The sequence below is a fragment of the Macrotis lagotis genome, chromosome X, assembly GCF_037893015.1.
Source record: "Macrotis lagotis isolate mMagLag1 chromosome X, bilby.v1.9.chrom.fasta, whole genome shotgun sequence".
Lineage (NCBI taxonomy): Eukaryota > Metazoa > Chordata > Mammalia > Peramelemorphia > Peramelidae > Macrotis > Macrotis lagotis.
This window is the reverse complement of record NC_133666.1, coordinates 16601715-16621032: the sequence shown is the minus strand read 5'-3', so window position 1 is coordinate 16621032 and position 19318 is coordinate 16601715. Positions and strand designations below refer to the sequence as shown.

Sequence of the window (19318 nt, the reverse complement as noted above, 5' to 3'; positions counted from 1 at the left end):
ATTTTCTTTTCAGTCTTAATGACTTTGGGGCCCCCATGGAATCTCTTTAGTAGGACTATATTACCTTTCTTGGGAATCTTGCATGGTATTTCAGGGTCTAAGGACTGTGAAGCACTGCGTTTCCGTTTTGGAAGCTGACATTTCTTGGGCTGTTCATTCTTTTTCCCCTCCTTGGCCTGAGCCCCTTGATTCTGTCTCTTCCTGCCCTGGGTCCCCCGAGTCTTCTTGGCCTGGCTGTTCAGAGCTTGTCTCTTCTTGGCTTGGCCCACTAAACCTGGCTTCTTCTTGGCTTGGACCACCTGCCCTATTCTTTTCTTGGCCTGGGTCACTGGAGACCGTCTCTTTTTTGCGGGCTGAGTTGCTGGAGTCGATTTCTTTGTCTTGGGCTGGGCCACTGGAGACTGTTTCTTTTTATCCTTCAATTGGTCTGTTGGAGCCTTTCTCTTCTTGAGTTGGGTCACTCGTACTTGTTTCTTTTCCTCTTTCGGCTGAGCTACCCGAGTCAGTCTCTTCCCTGCCTGGGTTGCAAAAGTCTGTCTCTTTCTGGTCTGATATGAAGAAGCTCGTCTCTTCCCAAACTGGTATGAGGAAGTCTGTCTCTTTCTAGGCTGGGTCATCAAAGTCTGTCTCCTGGGCTGGTTTGAAAAGGCTTGTCTTTTTCTGGTTTGGGATATGGAAGTCGGTCTCTTCCCTGACTGGGTCATGGAAAATTCTCCCTCTTCAATTTCAGAAGACTGCCCGTCATCAGGCTGGGACCCAGAGACCTGTCCCTCTTGAGGTTGGGATCCGGAGGCCTGACCCTCTTGAGGCTGGGACCCGGAGGCCTGACCCTCTTGAGGCTGGGACCCGGAGGCCTGACCCTCTTGAGGCTGGGACCCGGAGGCCTGACCCTCTTGAGGCTGGGACCCGGAGGCCTGTCCCCCTTGAGGCTGGGACCCGGAGGCCTGTCCCCCTTGAGACTGGGACCCGGAGGCCTGTCCCTCTTGAGGCTGTGAATCGGAGGCCTGTCCCCCTTTAGGCTGTGAATCGGAGGCCTGTCCCCCTTTAGGCTGGGAATCAGAAGCCTGTCCCCCTTGAGGCTGGGACCTAGAGTCCTGTTCCCCTTGAGGCTGGGCCCCGGAGGCCTGTCCCTCTTCAGGCTGGGACCCGGAAGCCTGTCCCTCTTCAGGCTGGGACCCAGAGGCCTGTCCCTCTTCAGGTTGGGACCCAGAGGCCTGTCCCTCTTCAGGTTGGGACCCGGAGTCCTGTGTCTCTTCAGGTTGGGACCCGGAGTCCTGTGTCTCTTCAGGTTGGGGCCCGGAGGTCAGTGTCTCTTCAGGTTGGGATCTGGAGTCCTGTGTCTCTTCCGGTTGGGACCCAGAGGTCTGTGTCTCTTCAGGTTGGGAGCCGGAGGCCTGTCCTTCTTCAATCTGGAACAAGGAAGGCTGTGTCTTTTCAAGCTGGGACCTGGAAATCTTTTCTTCTTCAATCTGGAACAAGGAAGCCTGTGTATCTTCAAGTTGGGACCCAGGAGTCTGTGTCTCTTCAGACTGGGACCCAGGAGTCTGTGTCTCTTCAGACTGGAACCCAGAAGCCTGTCCTTCTTCAATCTGGAACAAGGAAGCCTGTGTATCTTCAAACTGAGACCCGGAAGTCTGTGTCTCTTCAGGCTGGGACCCAGAAGTCTGTCCTTCTTCTATCTGGAACAAGGAAGCCTGTGTATCTTCAAACTGGGACCCGGAAGTCTGTGTCTCTTCAGGTTGGGACCTGGAAGTCTGTCCTTCTTCAATCTGGAACAAGGAAGCTTGTGTATCTTCAAGTTGGAACAGGGATGCCTCTCCTTCAATCTGGAACAAGGAAGCCTGTGTATCTTCAAGGTGGAACATGGAAGCCTGTGTCTTTTCAAGTTGAGACCCAGAAGTCTGTCCTTCGAGCTGGAACATGGAAGCCTGTCCTTCTTCAGGCTGGAACATGGAGGCCCGTGTCTCTTCGGGCTGGAACATGGAAGCCTGTGTCTCTTCGGGCAAGAATATGGAAGCCCGAGTCTCTTCGGGCTGGAACATAGAAGCCCGTGTCTCTTCGGGCTGGAACATGGAAGCCTGAGTTGAATCTTCAGGCTGGAACATGGAAGCCTGTGTCTCTTCGGGCTGGAACATGGAAGCCCGAGTCTCTTCAGGCAGGAACATGGAAGCCCGAGTCTCTTCGGGCTGGAACATGGATGCCCGTGTCTCTTCGGGCTGGAACATGGATGCCCGTGTTTCTTCGGGCTGGAACATGGATGCCCGTGTCTCTTCAAAATGGAATATGGATGCCTGTGTCTCTTCGGGCTGGAACATAGAAGCCCGTGTCTCTTCAGGCTGGAACAAAGAAGCCCCTTCGGGCTGGAACATGGAGGCCGGTGTCTCTTCGGGCTGGAACATGGAAGCCTGTGTCTCTTCAGGCTGGAACATGGAAGCCCGAGTCTCTTCTGGCTGGAACAAGGAAGCTCGTGTATGTTCGGGCTGGAACATGGCAGCCCGGGTCTGTTCAGGCTGGAATATGGCAGCCCGTGTTTCTTCGGGCTGTGGCATAAAAGCTTGTCCCTCTTCAGGCTGGGATACATTAGCTTGTCCTTCTTCGGGCCGGAAAATGGCAGCCTGTGTCTCTTCAGGGTGGAACATGGCAGCCTGTCCCTCAAAGGGCTGGAACAAGGCAGCCTGTCCTTCAAAAGGCTGGTACATGGCAGCCTGCCCCTCTAACGGCTGGAACACGGAAGCTTGTCCTTCAAAGGGTTGGTACACAAAAGGTGGTGCCTCAAAGGGTTGGTATAGAAAAGCCTGTCCCTCTTCAGACTGGGACACAGAAGGCTGTCTCTTTCCTTCCAAAGCCTGGGCCATCCATGCAAATGTATCCTCCTCTGATTCAGGCTGGGCCACCAGAACTGGTATCTCTTCTTCCTCTGCTTCCTGTTTAATCTGAAACTCTGAAATGTCTATGGACTCCTCTTTAATCTGGAAATCTGAAATGTCTATTGGCTCCTCTTTAGGATGAAATTCAGGAAAGTCTAAATCTTCTTCCTCCTTGGGTCGGAACTCAGGAAAGTCTAAATCATCCTCCTCCTTGAGCTGAAAATCAGAAAAATCTATCTCCTCTACTTCCTCCTTGAGCTGAAACTCAGAAAAGTCTATCTCTTCCTCCTCCTCCTTGAGGTGGAAGTCAGGAAAATCTATCTCCTCCACCTCCTCCTTGAGTTGGAACTCTGAAAAGTCTATCTCATCCTCCTCCTTGAGTTGGAAGTCAGAAAAGTTGATCTCTTCATGTTCTTGCTTAAACTGGAACTCAGCAAGATCTATTGGTTCCTCTTTGAAGTCGAAATCTGGAATGTCTATTGGCTCCTCTTTAATCTGGAAATCCAGAATGTCTATCTCCTCCTCTTCCTTGGGCTGGAATATCGGAATCTCTATCTCTTCCTCCTTGGGCTGAACTACTACAGCCTGTATCTCTCCTTCTTCCTCCTTGGGCTGGAACACTGGAATCTGTATGTCTTCCTCCTTGACTTGGACCATCATGGCCTGTATCTCCTCCTCCTCCTCCCCTCCCTGGACCACCACAGCTTGAATCTCTTCCTCCTCCTCGTCCTGGACCACTACAGTTCGTATGTCTTCTTCTTCTTCCTGGACCACCACAGCCTGTATCTCTTCTTCCTCCTCTACCTCCTCTTCTTCCTCTTCTTCCTCTTCCTCCTCTTCCTGGATCATTAAAGCCCGTCTCTCTTCAGACCGGGGCACCAGAACCTCTATCTGCCTGTCCGGGAGATGAACTATTGCAGCCCGTCTTCTCTCCCTGGATAGGGCTTCCAGAACCCGTCTGTCCTCCTCTTCCTCCTCTTCCTCCTCCTGGTCCTGGATCATTGAATCAGCTCTCTCCTCCTCTTCCTCTCCCTCCTCCTCCTCCTGGGCTTGGAAAACAGCAGCATCTTTCTTCTCCATGGGCCTGACTACTAGAGTCTGTTCCTCTACCTTCTCAGGCTCCCCTTCTTTCCTCTCCACACAATTCAGGCGAACACAGCCAGGAGGGTCTGGCTTCTCCTGAGCAGAACATTTCTCTATCTCCTGTGAGACATGGAGATTAGGCAAAATGAGTGGCTATATACAATCTTGGTCCCCCTCTGATTCCCATCAGTGGTTGGGATGGGGCAGAGAAGAGAGGAAGAAAAAGTAGAGTAGCCCCATTACAAGTCACTTAGACTCTGAGCCCCAGTTTCTTCACCTGTAGCACCTACTTCATGGGATTCAATATATAACTGTATATCCTTAAATGAACACCAGTAATGTCAGTTAAGATAGCAAGGCAAGCCTTTTGGAAGAGACACGATACAAATTTATGTTACTATTGGGTGAAACTAAAAAAAAAGAGTTTAATTCGTTTTAGAGGTTTCTAAACCCCCCCCCCCCAAAGTCCAAAAGGATTTAAGGCAGGGCTGTCCAAAATGTGGTCTGTGGGCCACAGTGCAATTTTATGTGGTCTGCCTGTGGGTTTGCTAAATGCTTTAGTAAATAAAGCTGAGCTATTGCAGAGCTCTCACTAAAATGGTAAATCAAAATATATTGTCTATTGTTTCAATAAAAACTAAGGTTGGATAGTTTTGATTTAAGGGAAGCAATCTAGTTCTCTTTTTTGTAAAAATTTCTGGTCCGAATGCTTGAAAATTAGCAAGAACGCTTTTAACCCAGTCAGCTCAAGGGTCATGGTTCCACACTGTGACAGACCAGGAACTCCCCTGGACAGTCTCTGAATGCCATTCCTAATAAACAGGCTACTGGGCAAATATTAGGTCAGCTTCAGTGGTGGGATTCAAATAAATTAATAACTGGTTCTCTGCCCTAATGACTGTTTTAAATATAACAAAAGATGTAACAAAAGGTATTCATGCATTTAATACTCAAATAAGAACAATAAAAGAGGTACACAAAACTAGATAATGTTATATTATAGTAAGCCAATGTATCCTTATGGAGCAAAAGCAATCATGTGACCACAGCAGTCAGTGTTGGACTATATGCAGAACCAAAACTCATTCTACCTATTCGAACCCCTTTTTCTTCTACTTCCATTGTTCTTGAAATGCACAATAAGATAACCCTTGAAATCGATATTTCGCTTGGTTCATTGTGTCCTGGTTTCCTATTGGTTTCACCGTTCAGGGAGCACCCGCACATTCATAATATCTCAGGGGTATTTAGGGCATGACTCAAAGCAGAAACAAATGACAGCTTGTTACCCTCTGGTTGTTTGGCACTTTTTTCTCTTTAGTTTGCTTACTGAAGTAATGAAGGCAAGGGGATTAAAATGTTGTACTTCATCAAGGATATTTTAAGAAATGAATAAATCAATATTGTGAGCATAATGCCATCAATTTTTTTCACCTATGGATGAAATGAACATGGCTACAGGTGCTTAGAAAATGCTATTGCACAAATGAATATTAAACAAGGGTAAGGAATGTAAATTTCCACATTAGGTGGCTGCCCAGGCACCCATCTTAGAGAGAACTCTGGTTACAAATGTCATTTTAACAACCAGTTCCCCAAACTCAACGTAAAATTAGGTATTGGTTCTGCTGAACTGGTGTGAACTGACTGAATCCCACCACTGCTCAGCTTTTTAGATAACCAGTTGCCCAGAAGTTTGGCTAGCTGCAGAGGAACTTTTCTTCACCCAGAGAATCAATCCAGTGAAATTTGGGGATACTGACCTGGGGGAAATACCTCCCTAATTTTAATCCATGGTTCACAGGCCACAGTTTGTACCCTTCTTAGATTAATGGTTGGTAGAAATCATTGGGGGAAGTGGCAGAAAGATCTGAGGTAAGATGGAAAATGAATCAATTTTTCCCCTCCCATAGTCTCTGGTGCTCCAATTTCAGAACATGAAGATGTGAAGATTGACCTCCCTAGAACGAGAACCCCATTCTTCCCAAGCTTTCCCCAAGAATTTGGCATGCTGGTAGATCAAACTTCACAATAGAACTTTATTCCAAGCCTTCCCACTGGTTCACAATGCCAGGTTCTCAGAAGCTAGCTAAATGGGCTGCCAGGAAAACTTCTGCCCCATCCAAGTTCTGAGTCTATGAGATAGCACCATCCTCCACCTCCACCTCTCCCCAGGGAAACGTCAGTAACAAAGGCCATCCCTGCTGCTGTGTGTCCAGATTTAAGCACCAATGTATCCACTTCCACGGACAGCAGCTTTCTGCCCTGTGTTTCTTTCCTTTCACTTATAGACAGACGACTTGTATCAGGCACTATTTGGAACAAGTGGTTTCTTTGCTTGATACATGGGAGAGGTTTCAGCTGGAAGATGGTAGATCAAGTCATCCCTTCTCCAGCAGAGCCCACATTCTCAGTTCCCTCCTGCCTTGAGTGGGGGGGGCTGGTTTCAGTTTTACAGATTGGCTGACTCTTTCTTTCTAATGAACCTCTCCCCAGATCTTTGGCACCAAGAGTTCTATGAAGACCTGGCTTTAACAGTGAAATGCAGAAGAGGGGAAAGAGGCTGCCTACTCTCTCCCCTTGATCTGCCCCCTTGCCCCTCCCTTCCTGTGACAAGGCCAAGTCCAACATACAACAGAGCCCAAAGACACAGCCAGCACCACCTGGCTGGCTGACTTACTTGGACCAGTCCTGGCAGTTGAGGGTCACTACTGCTGGAAACTCCACAAGCCGAGGAAGCCACAGCGCTGCTTACTGGTGTAGAGCTGCTGGGTTCTAGTTGGAGGCTGCTTCCTGAGCTCTCCTGAGGATTCTCAGGGATGAACGAGAAAAAGCTATACAGGAGCTGGGAGAAAACAGAACATTTCCCTAAGGCAACTTCTTCAAGGATCGGAAGGCGAAGAGAGCAGAGGAGCTGCTCTCTTAAGAAAGAAGAGAGGAGAGGAAGTGACTTTTTTTAGTTGAGAACCACTCTAACACACGGGATGGACAATGAGTAACTAACTACTGTCTGCTGGTGTGGAGATAGTTGTCTCCCTAGCTCTCAAGAGTCACTATTCCCGATCAGGCCTGCAGATAGAGATGTTTCTGACCCATTTATCGGACAAGGAAGGGCGAGTGAAGAAGCAGACAGAGGAAGCCAGGGAAAGTCCTAGCAGAGAATATGGGTCATTCCCATTGGGTGTCCTGAAGTCATGGGGAAAGAGACCTTTGACCACTTTCCCCAGGGAACCTCAAACTTAAACTTACTTTGGTTTGGTTGAGTTCTGTCCCTCCTCCAGTCAGCCTGCTTATCCTCCCCCTCTGCCAATGAGCCTGAACCTCCTCCCCTCCCCTCAGAATGGGTATCATGGCTGACTTTCAGTTTCCCTAACCAGACCATGAACAGCTGGGATCAGGGTCCATGTTCTCTCCTGTTTTTTCAATTTGCTTCAGTTTCAACCTTCCTCAGTCCTGGAGGCCTGAAAGGTGCCTGAATTCCCAAGGTTCAGAGTTGGCAGAAACACAAGCTAAAGGCAGAAAGCTACTCAATGGTTGGCCAGTAGCCAGAACCCAATAGTGAAGAGAATGACAGAGGCCTGAGGACTTTGTTTCCTGAATGGCCCTGCTGGACCATACATTTCCAAGGTGAGACCTGGGATCAAAGGCTATGACCTTCCAATGCCACTATATTAAGAATCACAAATAGCTTTCTTTATGAGAAAAAAGAAAAGGGGATTGGAGGTAAAGGGAGGAAAAGAGTAGACAATGTTACCATCAACCCCTGTTCATGATAAGCAAGAAAAATCCAGAGTCTGGCTCACCTTCTGTAGGTAAGATCACTTCACAATGCTAAATCAAAAGCAATTCCACTCCAGTCTCAGCCTTTATAAGAAGAGACTCTAATGGGTCAGTTAAGAAGACAACCCCCCCCCAAATAAACAAAGAAACAAACAAAACATTGTCCTAAATACTCTCTACAAGAGACCTTAGAAGTCATTTAGTTCAACTTTCTTATTGAACAGAGGAGGAAACTGAGACTTAAGGGAGAGGAAGAGTTCTGCCCAAAGTCAAGGGGAGAGAGCTCAGTCTCCAACTCAGGTATTCAATAGTCTTTCCATTAGCCATTCTGTGGAAGGAAGTGACAGAATGCAGATGTTTCTGAGACAGGCTAATTTTTTTCCCCTTCATTTCCTTGAGTCTTTGTACACCCATTCTCCACAGTCAGCTCTACCCAACTCTTTCCACTGTGTGCCTGCCTAGAGGCCCTCAGAAGGGATAGGGTGGACATAAAACAGTTGGGAGAGAAAAGGGAGGGGGAGAATCCCAATCACTCTGGGAATGGAGGACCTCAGAAAGAAGTGGTGAGAAACTATAAAAAAATTCCCTCATCAGAAGAGAGTAGCAACCTTGGGAAGAGGGATATGCTTGAATCGAGGCAGCTCATACCACAGACTGTGGCCTGCTACACAAATTAAATGCTTGCTCACTTAACTATGATCTGAGAATCCAACAAGGACCCTTAATCTTCTGGTCAATTTCTTATGTGCTGACTAACCTCAAGCCTTCCCCAGGCCTTTTCCCATGTGCCAGTCTGTGGGTTAAAGCAATATCCCTGCCTTCTCATCATTAAAAGCAGCAGGTAAGCAGCTTTGATAATTGCTTTCTCTCCTTGGGAAGTCAGGAGGTCTTCACACAGGCCTCAACAGTCACTGATTTAAAAAAAAAAAAAACCTTTAAGGTTGAAAGCCCCAAGCTCACTCTTCCCCCAGAGGGCTCCTATAAATATACCCCAAATCATGGTGCCTGATTTCCTGGAAATGCTGAATGGAAGGGCTTCACTCAGGAGGCAATGATCTCTTTCCTGAGGTCCCAGCACAGAAACCTTTGAGAGGATGGCAATTTAGTTTAGCCCAAAAGGGATCTGTCTCTGGCTCCCTCTGTCTCACCTCTCATCCATCCGTGTTTTTTCCTCTCTCTTTTTTCCCTTGGTCTCACCTCTCATTCTGGATCCTCTTTCTGTCTCTCTGTCAAGGAGAAAAATGCAGCGGAGGCCAACCCCTCCCAGACCACCGGGTCTCTTAAGAGAACTGGTTTGACTCACCCTGGCAGCTTCCCATCTGGCTGGCCTATTCCCCGAATCCAAAGCCACGCAGAACAAGAACTCCCGGAGGGCTTCTTCTATGTTTCCCAGGACGGCTAAGGCTTGGCCTTTGTGCAGGTGTCCCTACAAAGAGACAGGTCCCCCCTTATTCAAGCCCATTTCTCAAACCCCACTTGAGCAAAAATCTGCTTCAAGCAAGAATTCAGATTTGAGAACCTTGGATTTTATTACACACAAGAAGGAGGCCTCAATTGTTCAGAGAGTTATAAGATGGCTCCTGCAGGTTCTGACATTTAGCCTCAACAACCTCATTTTATAGATGGAGAAACTAAGATCAAAAGATCGAAAAGGGACTGGCTAAGTTTTATTCCATGATCCTCTGAATGTTGCTCTCTGTTAATAAGTGCTAACTGTCCCATATAACAAGATTGTGAATTTTAAAAGAGGCCTTCTAGAGACAATATGCTAATACAATCTGGGCCGTGATGGAAGGCCGGTGGGTAAGAAATTTAGGGGCAGATAGGCTGTTTGATGCCTTGTAAATCATGCCAAGTGCCACTGAACATGTTACATAAAGAATCATCTCAGTCTTTTTCTTTTCTTTTTTGAGGTGATGTGTCTTGCCCAGGGTCACACAGCGAATATCTGAGACCAGATTTGAAGTCAGGACCACGACTAGTGCTCTATCCACTCCACCATCTATCTGCTCTTATCTCAGTCACTTTCTTAACAGGTTACATGGAGATTTGAATAAGGGGGGGGGGGCGACTTCTCTCAATGCAAGTCAGAACCTTTTATGCTGCATATCTGAGAGCTCAAATGGGCGGGGGTGGGAGTGGGGAGCAGGGGAGGGGCAGGTAACACAGCTAGTAAGTGTCCTTGGGTTTATATCAGAGCACTGGTAGCTACTAATTAGGGGCTCTGGGCTCCAAATAAATGAAGTGGGGCTGTATGTATTTCAGAACCTTCTAGCAAATAGGTTGCACTGAATTTGCCATACAAATTTATATTTCAAACATTCAACTTAAGAAGGGGGAAAAACTGGTCAGTTTGAATTCTGGACAATTTTCCAACTCCAAAGAGCTGCTCCAAAATGAACTGCTTTCCTGCTAGGGAAAACATACCCTTTCTATCCTTCTCCAAAGACCTCTCCAATTTGTTCTACAATGGTGCCTTCAAGTTCACCATTACTGATCGTTTAGGTTAATTAAGTCCTTATTTTAAAATGTGAATAGGCTACCTAGGAGGGGAAGTCTTTGAGGGATCATCCTCTACTGCCATTTTATCAAGGAAGAAATTTGCAGGACAGAAAGGTCAAGGCTAGCACTTGGGAACCTGCCTTTTATGGCCATCTTTGACTTGCTGGAGAATAAGGAAGAATTGGCAGGCTCCTTGAGGACAAGAATTATTTGTCCCTTTCTTGGATTCCTATCTCCCCTTTTGGGCTATCCTTCAAAGACTTTCTCAACATGCCCCCTATCCACATCTGTAAAAGCTAATAAAGGACAGCTGCTGGGGTGGGGCAGGATAAAGAAGGAACCTTTCCGACTTTTTTCTACCTGGAGAGAACCAATCACCCAATAAGAGCACCCACCTTCAGCCAAAGTGGCTGGAGTCTGCAGGCCATCTCTGCATCATGTAGGGCAGCTGCAGGAGGTTTCAAGACAGAATTGATCAGAGCTCGGTTGCTATATAACAAGAAGTCATTTGAAGCTGTTGATTGAAAGACATAGCTCATCAATGATGATCAGCACAGAACCCCAGTTCTCTCTGGGGCCTGGTAATGACAGCCTGCTCTCTCGGACCTGGACCTGGACCTGGAACTGGAATTGTCACTAGAACTGGAGGTCTGAGATGCACTCCCCAAACCAAGTGCCAGCCGGTGCAGGCTTGACCTGATTGCTGTCATTTTCTTGCTGGATTTTTTGGTTTATTTTTTTTAGGATTTAATATTGGTAGCCCTATTTTCAGTCTTGACAAATTGATTCACTTTAACCCATCTGCATTTGAATTTTAAATAAGCTAAACATTTTTTAACTTTATTTTTCTTGAGGTTTCTCTTTTTTGGGGGGTGCTGTTTACTTTCACAAGATGACTATTATGGAAATGTTTGAATGACTACACATTTTTAACCTATAGCAAATTTGCTTTCTCAATGAGGGGGAGTGGGGTGGGAAGAAGATAGAATTTAGAACTCAAAGTTTTAAAAATGAATGTTAAAACTTGTTTTTGCATGTAATGGGGAGAGAATAAAATAAAATAAAGTGTACTATTCTATGTCATTTAATTGTCCGGACCTGCTCCCCCCACCTCAAACTGGGGAAGCCAGATGTGAGAGTTTAATCCTTTTACAATCCAGTTAGCAACCCGAAGACAAAATGTTTCCTTACTAAAGACTGTGCTTCTTAACTGATTTAATAAATGGATGTTAACTGGGGGCTGGACAGTGTCACAAGATAATATTTGAGAATAAAGAGAGATAATATTTGTAAAGCACTTGGCAAACCTTCAAAGACTATATAAATGTTAGCTGTTATTATTAAAACATTAAGAGTATGGGAATGATTTAGCATAGCTCCATCTCCCACTACTGGACAAATAATTTCAAGCACTTGTCCAGTTAAAGAGAGGGAGGTGACCAACGAACCCTGTATATGTTAGGTAGCCCATATGATCAAAGGGCAGTTTCCCTAGGGAAAGGTGAAATTCATTTGGGACAAGGCATTCCACTAATCTCCCCACCTATGCATGAAAAATAGAAGTGTTTGGGAGGAAAAAATGGATATAAAAAGCAAGTACATGTGGAATTATTTGCAGTTGTGTCTCACTCTTTGTGACCCCATTTGGGCTTTTCTTGGCAAAAATTCTTCTCCTGCTCATTTTGCCAGCTGAGAAAACTGAGGCAAACAAGGTGAAGTGATTTGCCCAGGATCACAATGCTGGTAAGTGTCTGAGGCTGGATTTGAACTCAGACTTTCCTGACTCTGGGCTGAGCACTTTATCCACTGCGCCACCTAGTGGTCCATTCAATGTATTGACTAGGAATTAGCAAAAATCCAGAAAGAGCTTTTGAGGGCCTTTGGAGATTATAAAATTTCAGAGGTGAAAGCCCTCTAAGCTAAATTAAGGATCCGCAAACACTCAGCAAGAGGGCATCTAGATGTTGCTAGAAGACCCCTAAAAAGCCATAGAAGACTCATTACTTCTTGTGGATGTCTATTCCAAAGTGACTCCCACTCCTCCAAATCCAGATTTGATCTGACCTTCACTGTATTCAAGTGGCTCCCTATCACCTCTAGGCTCAAATACCAAAAATCAATAATTAATTTCTCTGGCATTCAAAACCTTTCATAACGTGCCCCTCACCAGTCTTTTGGAACATTCCCCACCCCCAATCCTCTGCTAATCCATGATACTCTGCTGTTCCCCATACAAGATTCTCCATCTCAGTCTCTTCGTGGGTTCCTTCTGCAGGAAATATTTCCGACTCCCCCTTAATTCTAGTGCCTTCCCAGTGCTGATGAGCTATAATTTATCCTGTAGAAAGCCTGGGGGTACACATATCCCCTCATTAGACTGGGAGCCCCTCCCCAGCAGGGACTATCTTTTGCCTTTCTTTGAATCCATGGCACTTAGCATGTGCTAAACAGATAGATGCTTAATTAAGTGTTTTCTGATTGACACTGAACCTCCATCTGCCTCTGTGCAATTTCTCCCCATTATTAATAAATAATAGCTAACACTTATATAGTGCTTTATGCATATCATCTCATTGCTCCTAGTTCTTATCTGGCCCCCAACAGGAAGGGTCTTGCCCATAGCGACATAGCTGGGAGGCTTGGATTAGAAACGCTACTCCCAAACTGCCTGCGTAAATGAAAATGGGGGGTGGGAATGGGGGTGAGACAACCATACTTTCTCTTCCTGAGGACCCTTTTCTTATAGGGTCTGATAATCCTGTTCTTATTTCACTGGCTGATGGGGGGAGGGGAATCTAGCTGTGGCAAAAATGGGGGGGGGGGAGATGATTCACAATATTTTAGAGCCAGAGCTAGAAATAACGTCAAGGGCCAGAGTGGGCACCATCTTGTCTTTAACAAAAAAAAAAAAAAAAAGGCTATCCAAAAGATTTTAAATCATCCTTTCAAGACATTTTTAGAGATTTGTATAATTTGTTAAGAAGCATTAGCTAAGGATTGATGAAGATCTTAGATATTTATTTATTTCTGTGCTGGGGTGAGTCATAGAATGTGGACAATGGGGCCTCTTGGGCAGGAGAGGCAAGACTGGCACAGAAAGCCATATATTAGTTCCTTTGAAGGGGGCTGTGGTGGGGGGCAGTGGGGGGGGGAGCCTCCAATGTTGCCTTTCCTCCTGCAGAACTGGTCACAGTGCTCCTTTCCCTGCCATCCACATTTTGCCTACGTTTCCCATTTTTGCTTTAGAAATTGGATGCCATCCCCCTGCTTGTACCTGTTGCAGGCCTACGATGGCAGGCAACAAGTAGTTCCAGTCTTGCCCATTTCCATTTACGTCAGCCCCACAGCATGCCCGGTTGCCCGGACTTCAGATGCCACAGCCATTGTGGGGGGGGGGTTGCCCACTGGCCCCTGGAGATGCTTGTGAGCTCAATTCTCCCCCCCTCCCAGATTGCCCCCCACTGAAGTCCTGGGGTCAGATCACCAGCACACGTAGCGGAAAGATACACGGGGCTGAGGGGCAATGGAAAGGAGGGTGAAAAGAGGGGGAGCAGCACAGCACCCTGCAAAGTGGCCAAGGGGCTGCAGAGGCTCCCCTCGGGAGCGCCCCTCGGCCCCTCCAGGCAGACACACAACTCTGAAGCTGCTACCACAAATTGGCGGGCCTGGGTTTGGCTAAACAGGGAGACGAGCAGGCCTAGCTGCACCGCAAGGGAGAGCCGATCGGGCCCATCCAGGGGACCGGGGTGAGGGGGGGGGTGGAGAAGGCGGGGTGGGGAGCAAGGCAGCTCTTTGGGCCTGGGGAATGGCGCGATTGTAAGCCGGGCGCCCTGGCTCCCAGGCTCCCAGGCCAGTTGCGTGATCGGCGCTCGCCCCCACCCCTTTCCCCATACTCCTGGGGATGCTTTTCCAAACCGTGACCCACTCCGGTGACTTCACCCGTTATCCAAGTCGCCCCCCCCCCTCCCCGGGGAGGAGGGGCCGGGCCCGGTCCGAGTGGTCGAGTTCTAAAAGGGCTTATGCAATGCAGGATGGCCCGATCCGATGCCACTAGCGACTTGGAGCGCGGATGGGCATCCGGGGACCCCGAAAGTTCCCAATCCCCCCCAGCCCCCCCGCCCCCCCCCCCGGCACAAGGCAGTGCCATGTCAGGCCCCGAGCCCAAGGGAGCCCGACTGACGCACGTGAGCACACACCCACCCGCCGCCCAGCCCGCGCCAGCCACTGGCCTGGGTGGCCACCTGCGACCCTCGGTCGCTGCCCGCCCCGCGCCCCCCCCCCCGGCACGCCTAGCGCGGGAGGAGGGAGAAGCGGGGCCCCCCGCCCCCGCCCGGGCCCCGCAGCTTACCCAGGTCGAGCGCCAGCTCGGGCCGGCTCTCCAGGTAGAGGCGGGTGCCTTCGTGGCGAAGCCGCGCCACCGCGCTGGCGTCCGGGAGCCACTTGGTCAGCAGGCTGCAGAGCAGCACGTTGACCCGCAGCCGCTGCAGGGGCTGCGGGGGTGGCGGCGGCGGCGAGGCCCCGCCGCAGCCGGGGGCCTCGGGCCTAGGGGCAGCGCAGAGCGTGCAGCGGCCCTCCGGCCCCAGGCACGCTTTGCAGAAGGTGTGTCCGCAGAGCAGGGCCACCGGGTCGGCCAGGAAGCAGTTGCACTGGCGGCATCGGAAGCCGAGCCAGGGCAAGGGGGGCGGCCCCGGCCATCGCCTCCGCCACCTCCATCGGGGTCGCCGCCCTCTGGGAGCCCAGGCTGGAGCTGCAGCAAGGCGCCTCCGGGGAGAGCTGGCCGCCGCCGCCGCCGCCAGCGCAGCCCGGCACCTCCACGGAGAGCTGGCCGCCGCAGCCCCCCGGCACCTCCGGGGAGGGCCGGTCCGCGCCGCCGCTCTCCCGCGCCCCGGGGGCCGGGAGCCCCTCGCGCAGCCGGATGCTGTCGGCCAGGCAGCCCACTAGGGTGTCGAGGTGCTCAGGGCTCAGCTGCCGCTGCTGGGAAAGCAGCTGGTACAGCTCGAAGGCTTCGAAGAAGTTGCTGCCGGCGGCCAGGGCATCTGCGTTCTGTAGGATGCCCCGGCCCTCGGGGGTCAGGGGCAGCCTGGCCTCGGCCGAAGCCGGCCGCCCGAACGTGCCCCCCGCCGCCTGGCCGCAGCGCGGCGGCTCCTGGGGGGCCTTGGAACTCATGGTGCTGAGCGCCGCAGGCGCCGCTCGAACAGCCCCCCCCCCCCCTCGGGAGAGCGGGCCCCAAAGGGCCGGGACCCGATCGGCCTCCGCGAGCGCGGCAGCGGCGATCGCTGGGAGCGGCCGAGCCGGGGAACGCCAGGCGCCGAGTGCTGCTGCCGAAGCGCTCCTGGGGAATGACGAACGCGAGTGCTCAGCTCGCCGCCGACACCCTACATCCTTTCCAGGCGCCCCGCGGCTCCTAATAGCTGTCTCGTCTGGGCTTCGCCTTATATCGACCAGATCCACGTGACACCCGAGCTGCCTCTCATTGGCCAGTAGCGAGAGAACTGTTACAAAACCTGACGAAGGGTTTTGTAACAATTTGCAGCTCCCTCCTTTTTTGGCCGGGGGTCTTTTTTTTTTTTTCAATGTGCGTGTGTGCGTGTGTGCGTGTGTGTGTGTGGTGTGTGTGGTGTGTGCGTGTGTGTGTGTGTGTGTGTGTGTGTGATGGGGGGGTGTACTGCGGCGCCAGAGTGTGGGGCGTGACATGTATGTGTATGGCTTGAGCTAGCTCCTATGCGTTTTAGGATGATGTGGATGTATGGATCTCTGCGCGCGCGCGCGCGCTCTGGCCGGCCTTGGCTGTGCGCCTGTGCCTTTCGGATGCTGTTGTTCAGCCGCCTCACCTGCAGATCCTCAACAAAACCCCGAACTCCCCGTCTTTGCTTTTGCCTCAGAGGCCACCCCAACCCCGCAGTGGGCTGCGCGGGCCCCCTCCTTCTGAATTGCCAGCTCCCTTCCCCAACTCCACTTCCAAAGACGATTAGCGCCTAGCGACAGCCTTGCTGCTCGATCAATGGCGGGGGGTGGGGGGCCGTGGAGACACTTGGCACAGACCAGTCTGCTGAACGAGGTTGATTTGCCTCCCTCCCACCCCCCACCTCGCGCATCGCCTTCCACACACGCTTTATTCTGTCGGGTGCTTTTCTGCACAAGGGTGAGGGGACCTGTGTGTGCGTGCGTGTGTGTGTGTGTGTGTGTGTGTGTGTGCGTGCGTGTGTGTTTGTGTGCGTGTGCGCGCGTGTGTGTGTGTGTGTGTGTGTGTGTGTGTGTGTGTGTGTGTGTGTGTGTGTGTGTTGGGGGAGGGGAGTGCCAGTCCCCTTTCGAGTGGGGAAAACGGACTGGGCTTAAAAGGGCTCTTGCGCGTCCGGGCTAGCTGACCCTTGGAGTGCGGTGGTTGGGGGGGGGGGGGGAGCGCGATGGGCAATTAGGGAGTGGGCGATTTCAAGCTGGGAATTGTTTTCTAAATCCACTTGGATCCCTCCAGGAGTCCTGGAGGGACTGGATAGGAACCGTCAGAGAAAAAGGCCACAAAAATCAGATTCATCTCGCTGAAGCCCCCAGGGAGCATTCTGGGGACAGCAGTTCTCTAAACGGGCTCCCTCAACAGCCCCCTGCCCTAGCAATCCCCACTTCGGCCTTTGTGAATCTATTTTCTCCTCCATCAAAGGAGCGTCGGACTAAATGAATTGCGAGCTCCCCTCCACCTCTGACATTCTGGGATCCTGCTTCACAGTCTATCTTACGAGTGGTCATTCGGCCATAGGAGGCATTGCTTAGGCAGTAACTGCCACTGGACCCGATTTCTGCAAAGGCGTACGAAGTCCGCATGCAATCTTGAGGGAGATCTGTGGCCAAGAAGGCCGAGGGGAACATATTCCTGGCAAAAAGTGGTTGTGGAGAGGCTACCGTGAAAGTGGGGGCAAGTGGAAAGTGACCAGACTGCACTCTCCTTCCCATGCTCCCCATCTCCCCTCTTCCTGCCCCCTTCCCCACACACACCTTTCCAATTTCCCACTGTCACAGTCTGACGAATTTCCAAACTTTGGACGTCGTGTTCTCTCCCATTGCCTGTTCTTCCCCTCCCCCCACAAGGGAAGCTGGAGGCAGAAGGGATATTTTCATGGGTCCCCCAAAAGTTATAGATATATATTAACAACTGGTCCCTAATTGGACAATGACTCTGGGGGCATACCCCACAAGGAGAAGAGAAAGGCACAGTGCAGTGATATGCATTCACAATACAATGAACAATTATACCAATTTCTAATTGATTCTGACTTCTGAGAGGTAACTCATTGTTGCTCTCCCGTGGGGGTGGAGGTAGGGGAAATCATGAAAAGCATATTTGGGAAGGCCCGTTCTGAACTGAATCCGGTATTTTAAAATCTTATTTGTATTCATTCACTTTATTGATTTTATTACTTACCATTTTATTTTATGATGACATCACTTTAATACCCAAATATATCCCTCCCCTACCAATACCTTTCAAAAACAGTTCAGCAAAATCAAAGGACCACCATGAGGTATGCAAGGATACACACCCATTGTCCCCCACTTCTGCAAAGAAAGGAGGCAATTTTGAGGAAGACCAAGAAGGCAAAAGGGAAGGCAGTCTTGATGCCCCCAAACTGCAAGAGAAATATTAAATCTACTTAAAACTGTGAGTTCACAAGGCTTTGGGATTACAGTGAGTGTCAAAGATTCCAAAAGAGAACAGGACCCTGTTTTTGAAGACTTTGGAATCTGACTCATCTGTCTAGATTCCTTTCTATATCCTAGAATCATGTGTCTACAGGTGAAATGAAACACAGAAGAACTCAGTTTGAACTTGAAGAAAACCTCTGTCCTCCGTTTCACTTGACTAAGCCCTGAATTAATCATATTTTTTGTCTTAATATCCACACATCACAAGTGTTTTACATTCATGATCACGTACTCTTAAAATCCTCTCTGATCACAATCCATTGCCGGTTGACATAGGTCTTTGTCCTCACCCTGACCTCTAAACCCTTCACACATCCATCTGTATGCTCTTAACATTCACCTCCTCTTCCCATACTGACTGATCTCTTGGTGAACCAGTTCAATTCTGCATCAGCTTCAATTTTCCCATTTCTGAGGGGAAGCTTTGAACTTTGTATCAGCAATAGAATGTGACCATGCTGATCCTCCTCAGTTCCTGCCCACACCTGCCCACATGCTGCAGAACCAAGATGGAGATAGTCCATGGGGCAATGAACATTAAGTGATCAAGCTACACCAGACACTAAGCTGAATGAGTGCTGGCCAGAGGAAGAAAAGCTGTCTCTCTTCTCAGGGAAAGAAAACAGGAATCAACTGGCTCCAAATAAACTCTCTACGTAGTAAATTGGAGATCATCAGTAGAGGAAGGGCACTAGAACTGAGGGACAATTGGGGAAGGCTTTCTGTGGAAGGGAGAATTTTAGCAGGGACTTGAAAGAAGTCAGGGAAGCCAGAAACCAGAGAGGAAGAGGGATTTGAGGTATAAAGGACAAGTCAGTAAAACTGACCAGAGACTAGAACAGCTAGCAGGGCCAGTGACACCCCTCAAAGAGGATGGCGAATATGGGGTGAAAGAAGTTGCGAAGGGCGGGAGATCATAGAGAGTTTTGAGTGCCACACAGGGGATTTTATACTTAGATCCTACAGATGATAGGAAGCCATGGAACAATACTGATGCAGTCCACTACAAATTTATTTTATTTAACTTTCATTGGCCCCTCACTGCAGCAAGGCAATTCTTCTACCGTTTCCCTAATTGATTTACTACTCCACTCACCACAAGGTTCCAAACCTTTTCTGATAAATGTCTGATATTCAAAACGTATGTGTTATATATTATATAGCATATTTTACATATAGAATTCTATATGGAATTGCTATATTACAGATATAGATTATGTATTTACATATATAAGTCTTTGTGGCAAATTTCTCTGATAAATATTAGATATCTAAGATATGTTATATATTACACATAGACATATATATCATTCTGGCAAAATTTTCTGATAAATGTCTGATTCTAAGAAATGGATATTACTTATATCTTATATTGAGTATATTATGTGAGG

At 49.2% G+C, this 19318-nt stretch overlaps 1 protein-coding gene across 1 annotated transcript in view; it reads right to left on the bottom strand.

Moving 5' to 3' along the window:
* Positions 1-19318, bottom strand: part of LONRF3 (LON peptidase N-terminal domain and ring finger 3) — an 85258-nt gene that overhangs the window by 8506 nt on the left and 57434 nt on the right. Inside the window, exons 2-9 of the mRNA XM_074201807.1 lie at positions 17220-17317; positions 16851-17097; positions 15226-15564; positions 14581-15169; positions 10628-10680; positions 9034-9156; positions 6631-6795; positions 65-4070 (exon numbers count right to left, since the gene is read on the bottom strand). Of these exons, the coding sequence (XP_074057908.1) occupies positions 65-4070; positions 6631-6795; positions 9034-9156; positions 10628-10680; positions 14581-15169; positions 15226-15564; positions 16851-17097; positions 17220-17317 (5620 nt within the window). The remainder of the gene's footprint in view (positions 1-64; positions 4071-6630; positions 6796-9033; positions 9157-10627; positions 10681-14580; positions 15170-15225; positions 15565-16850; positions 17098-17219; positions 17318-19318) is intronic.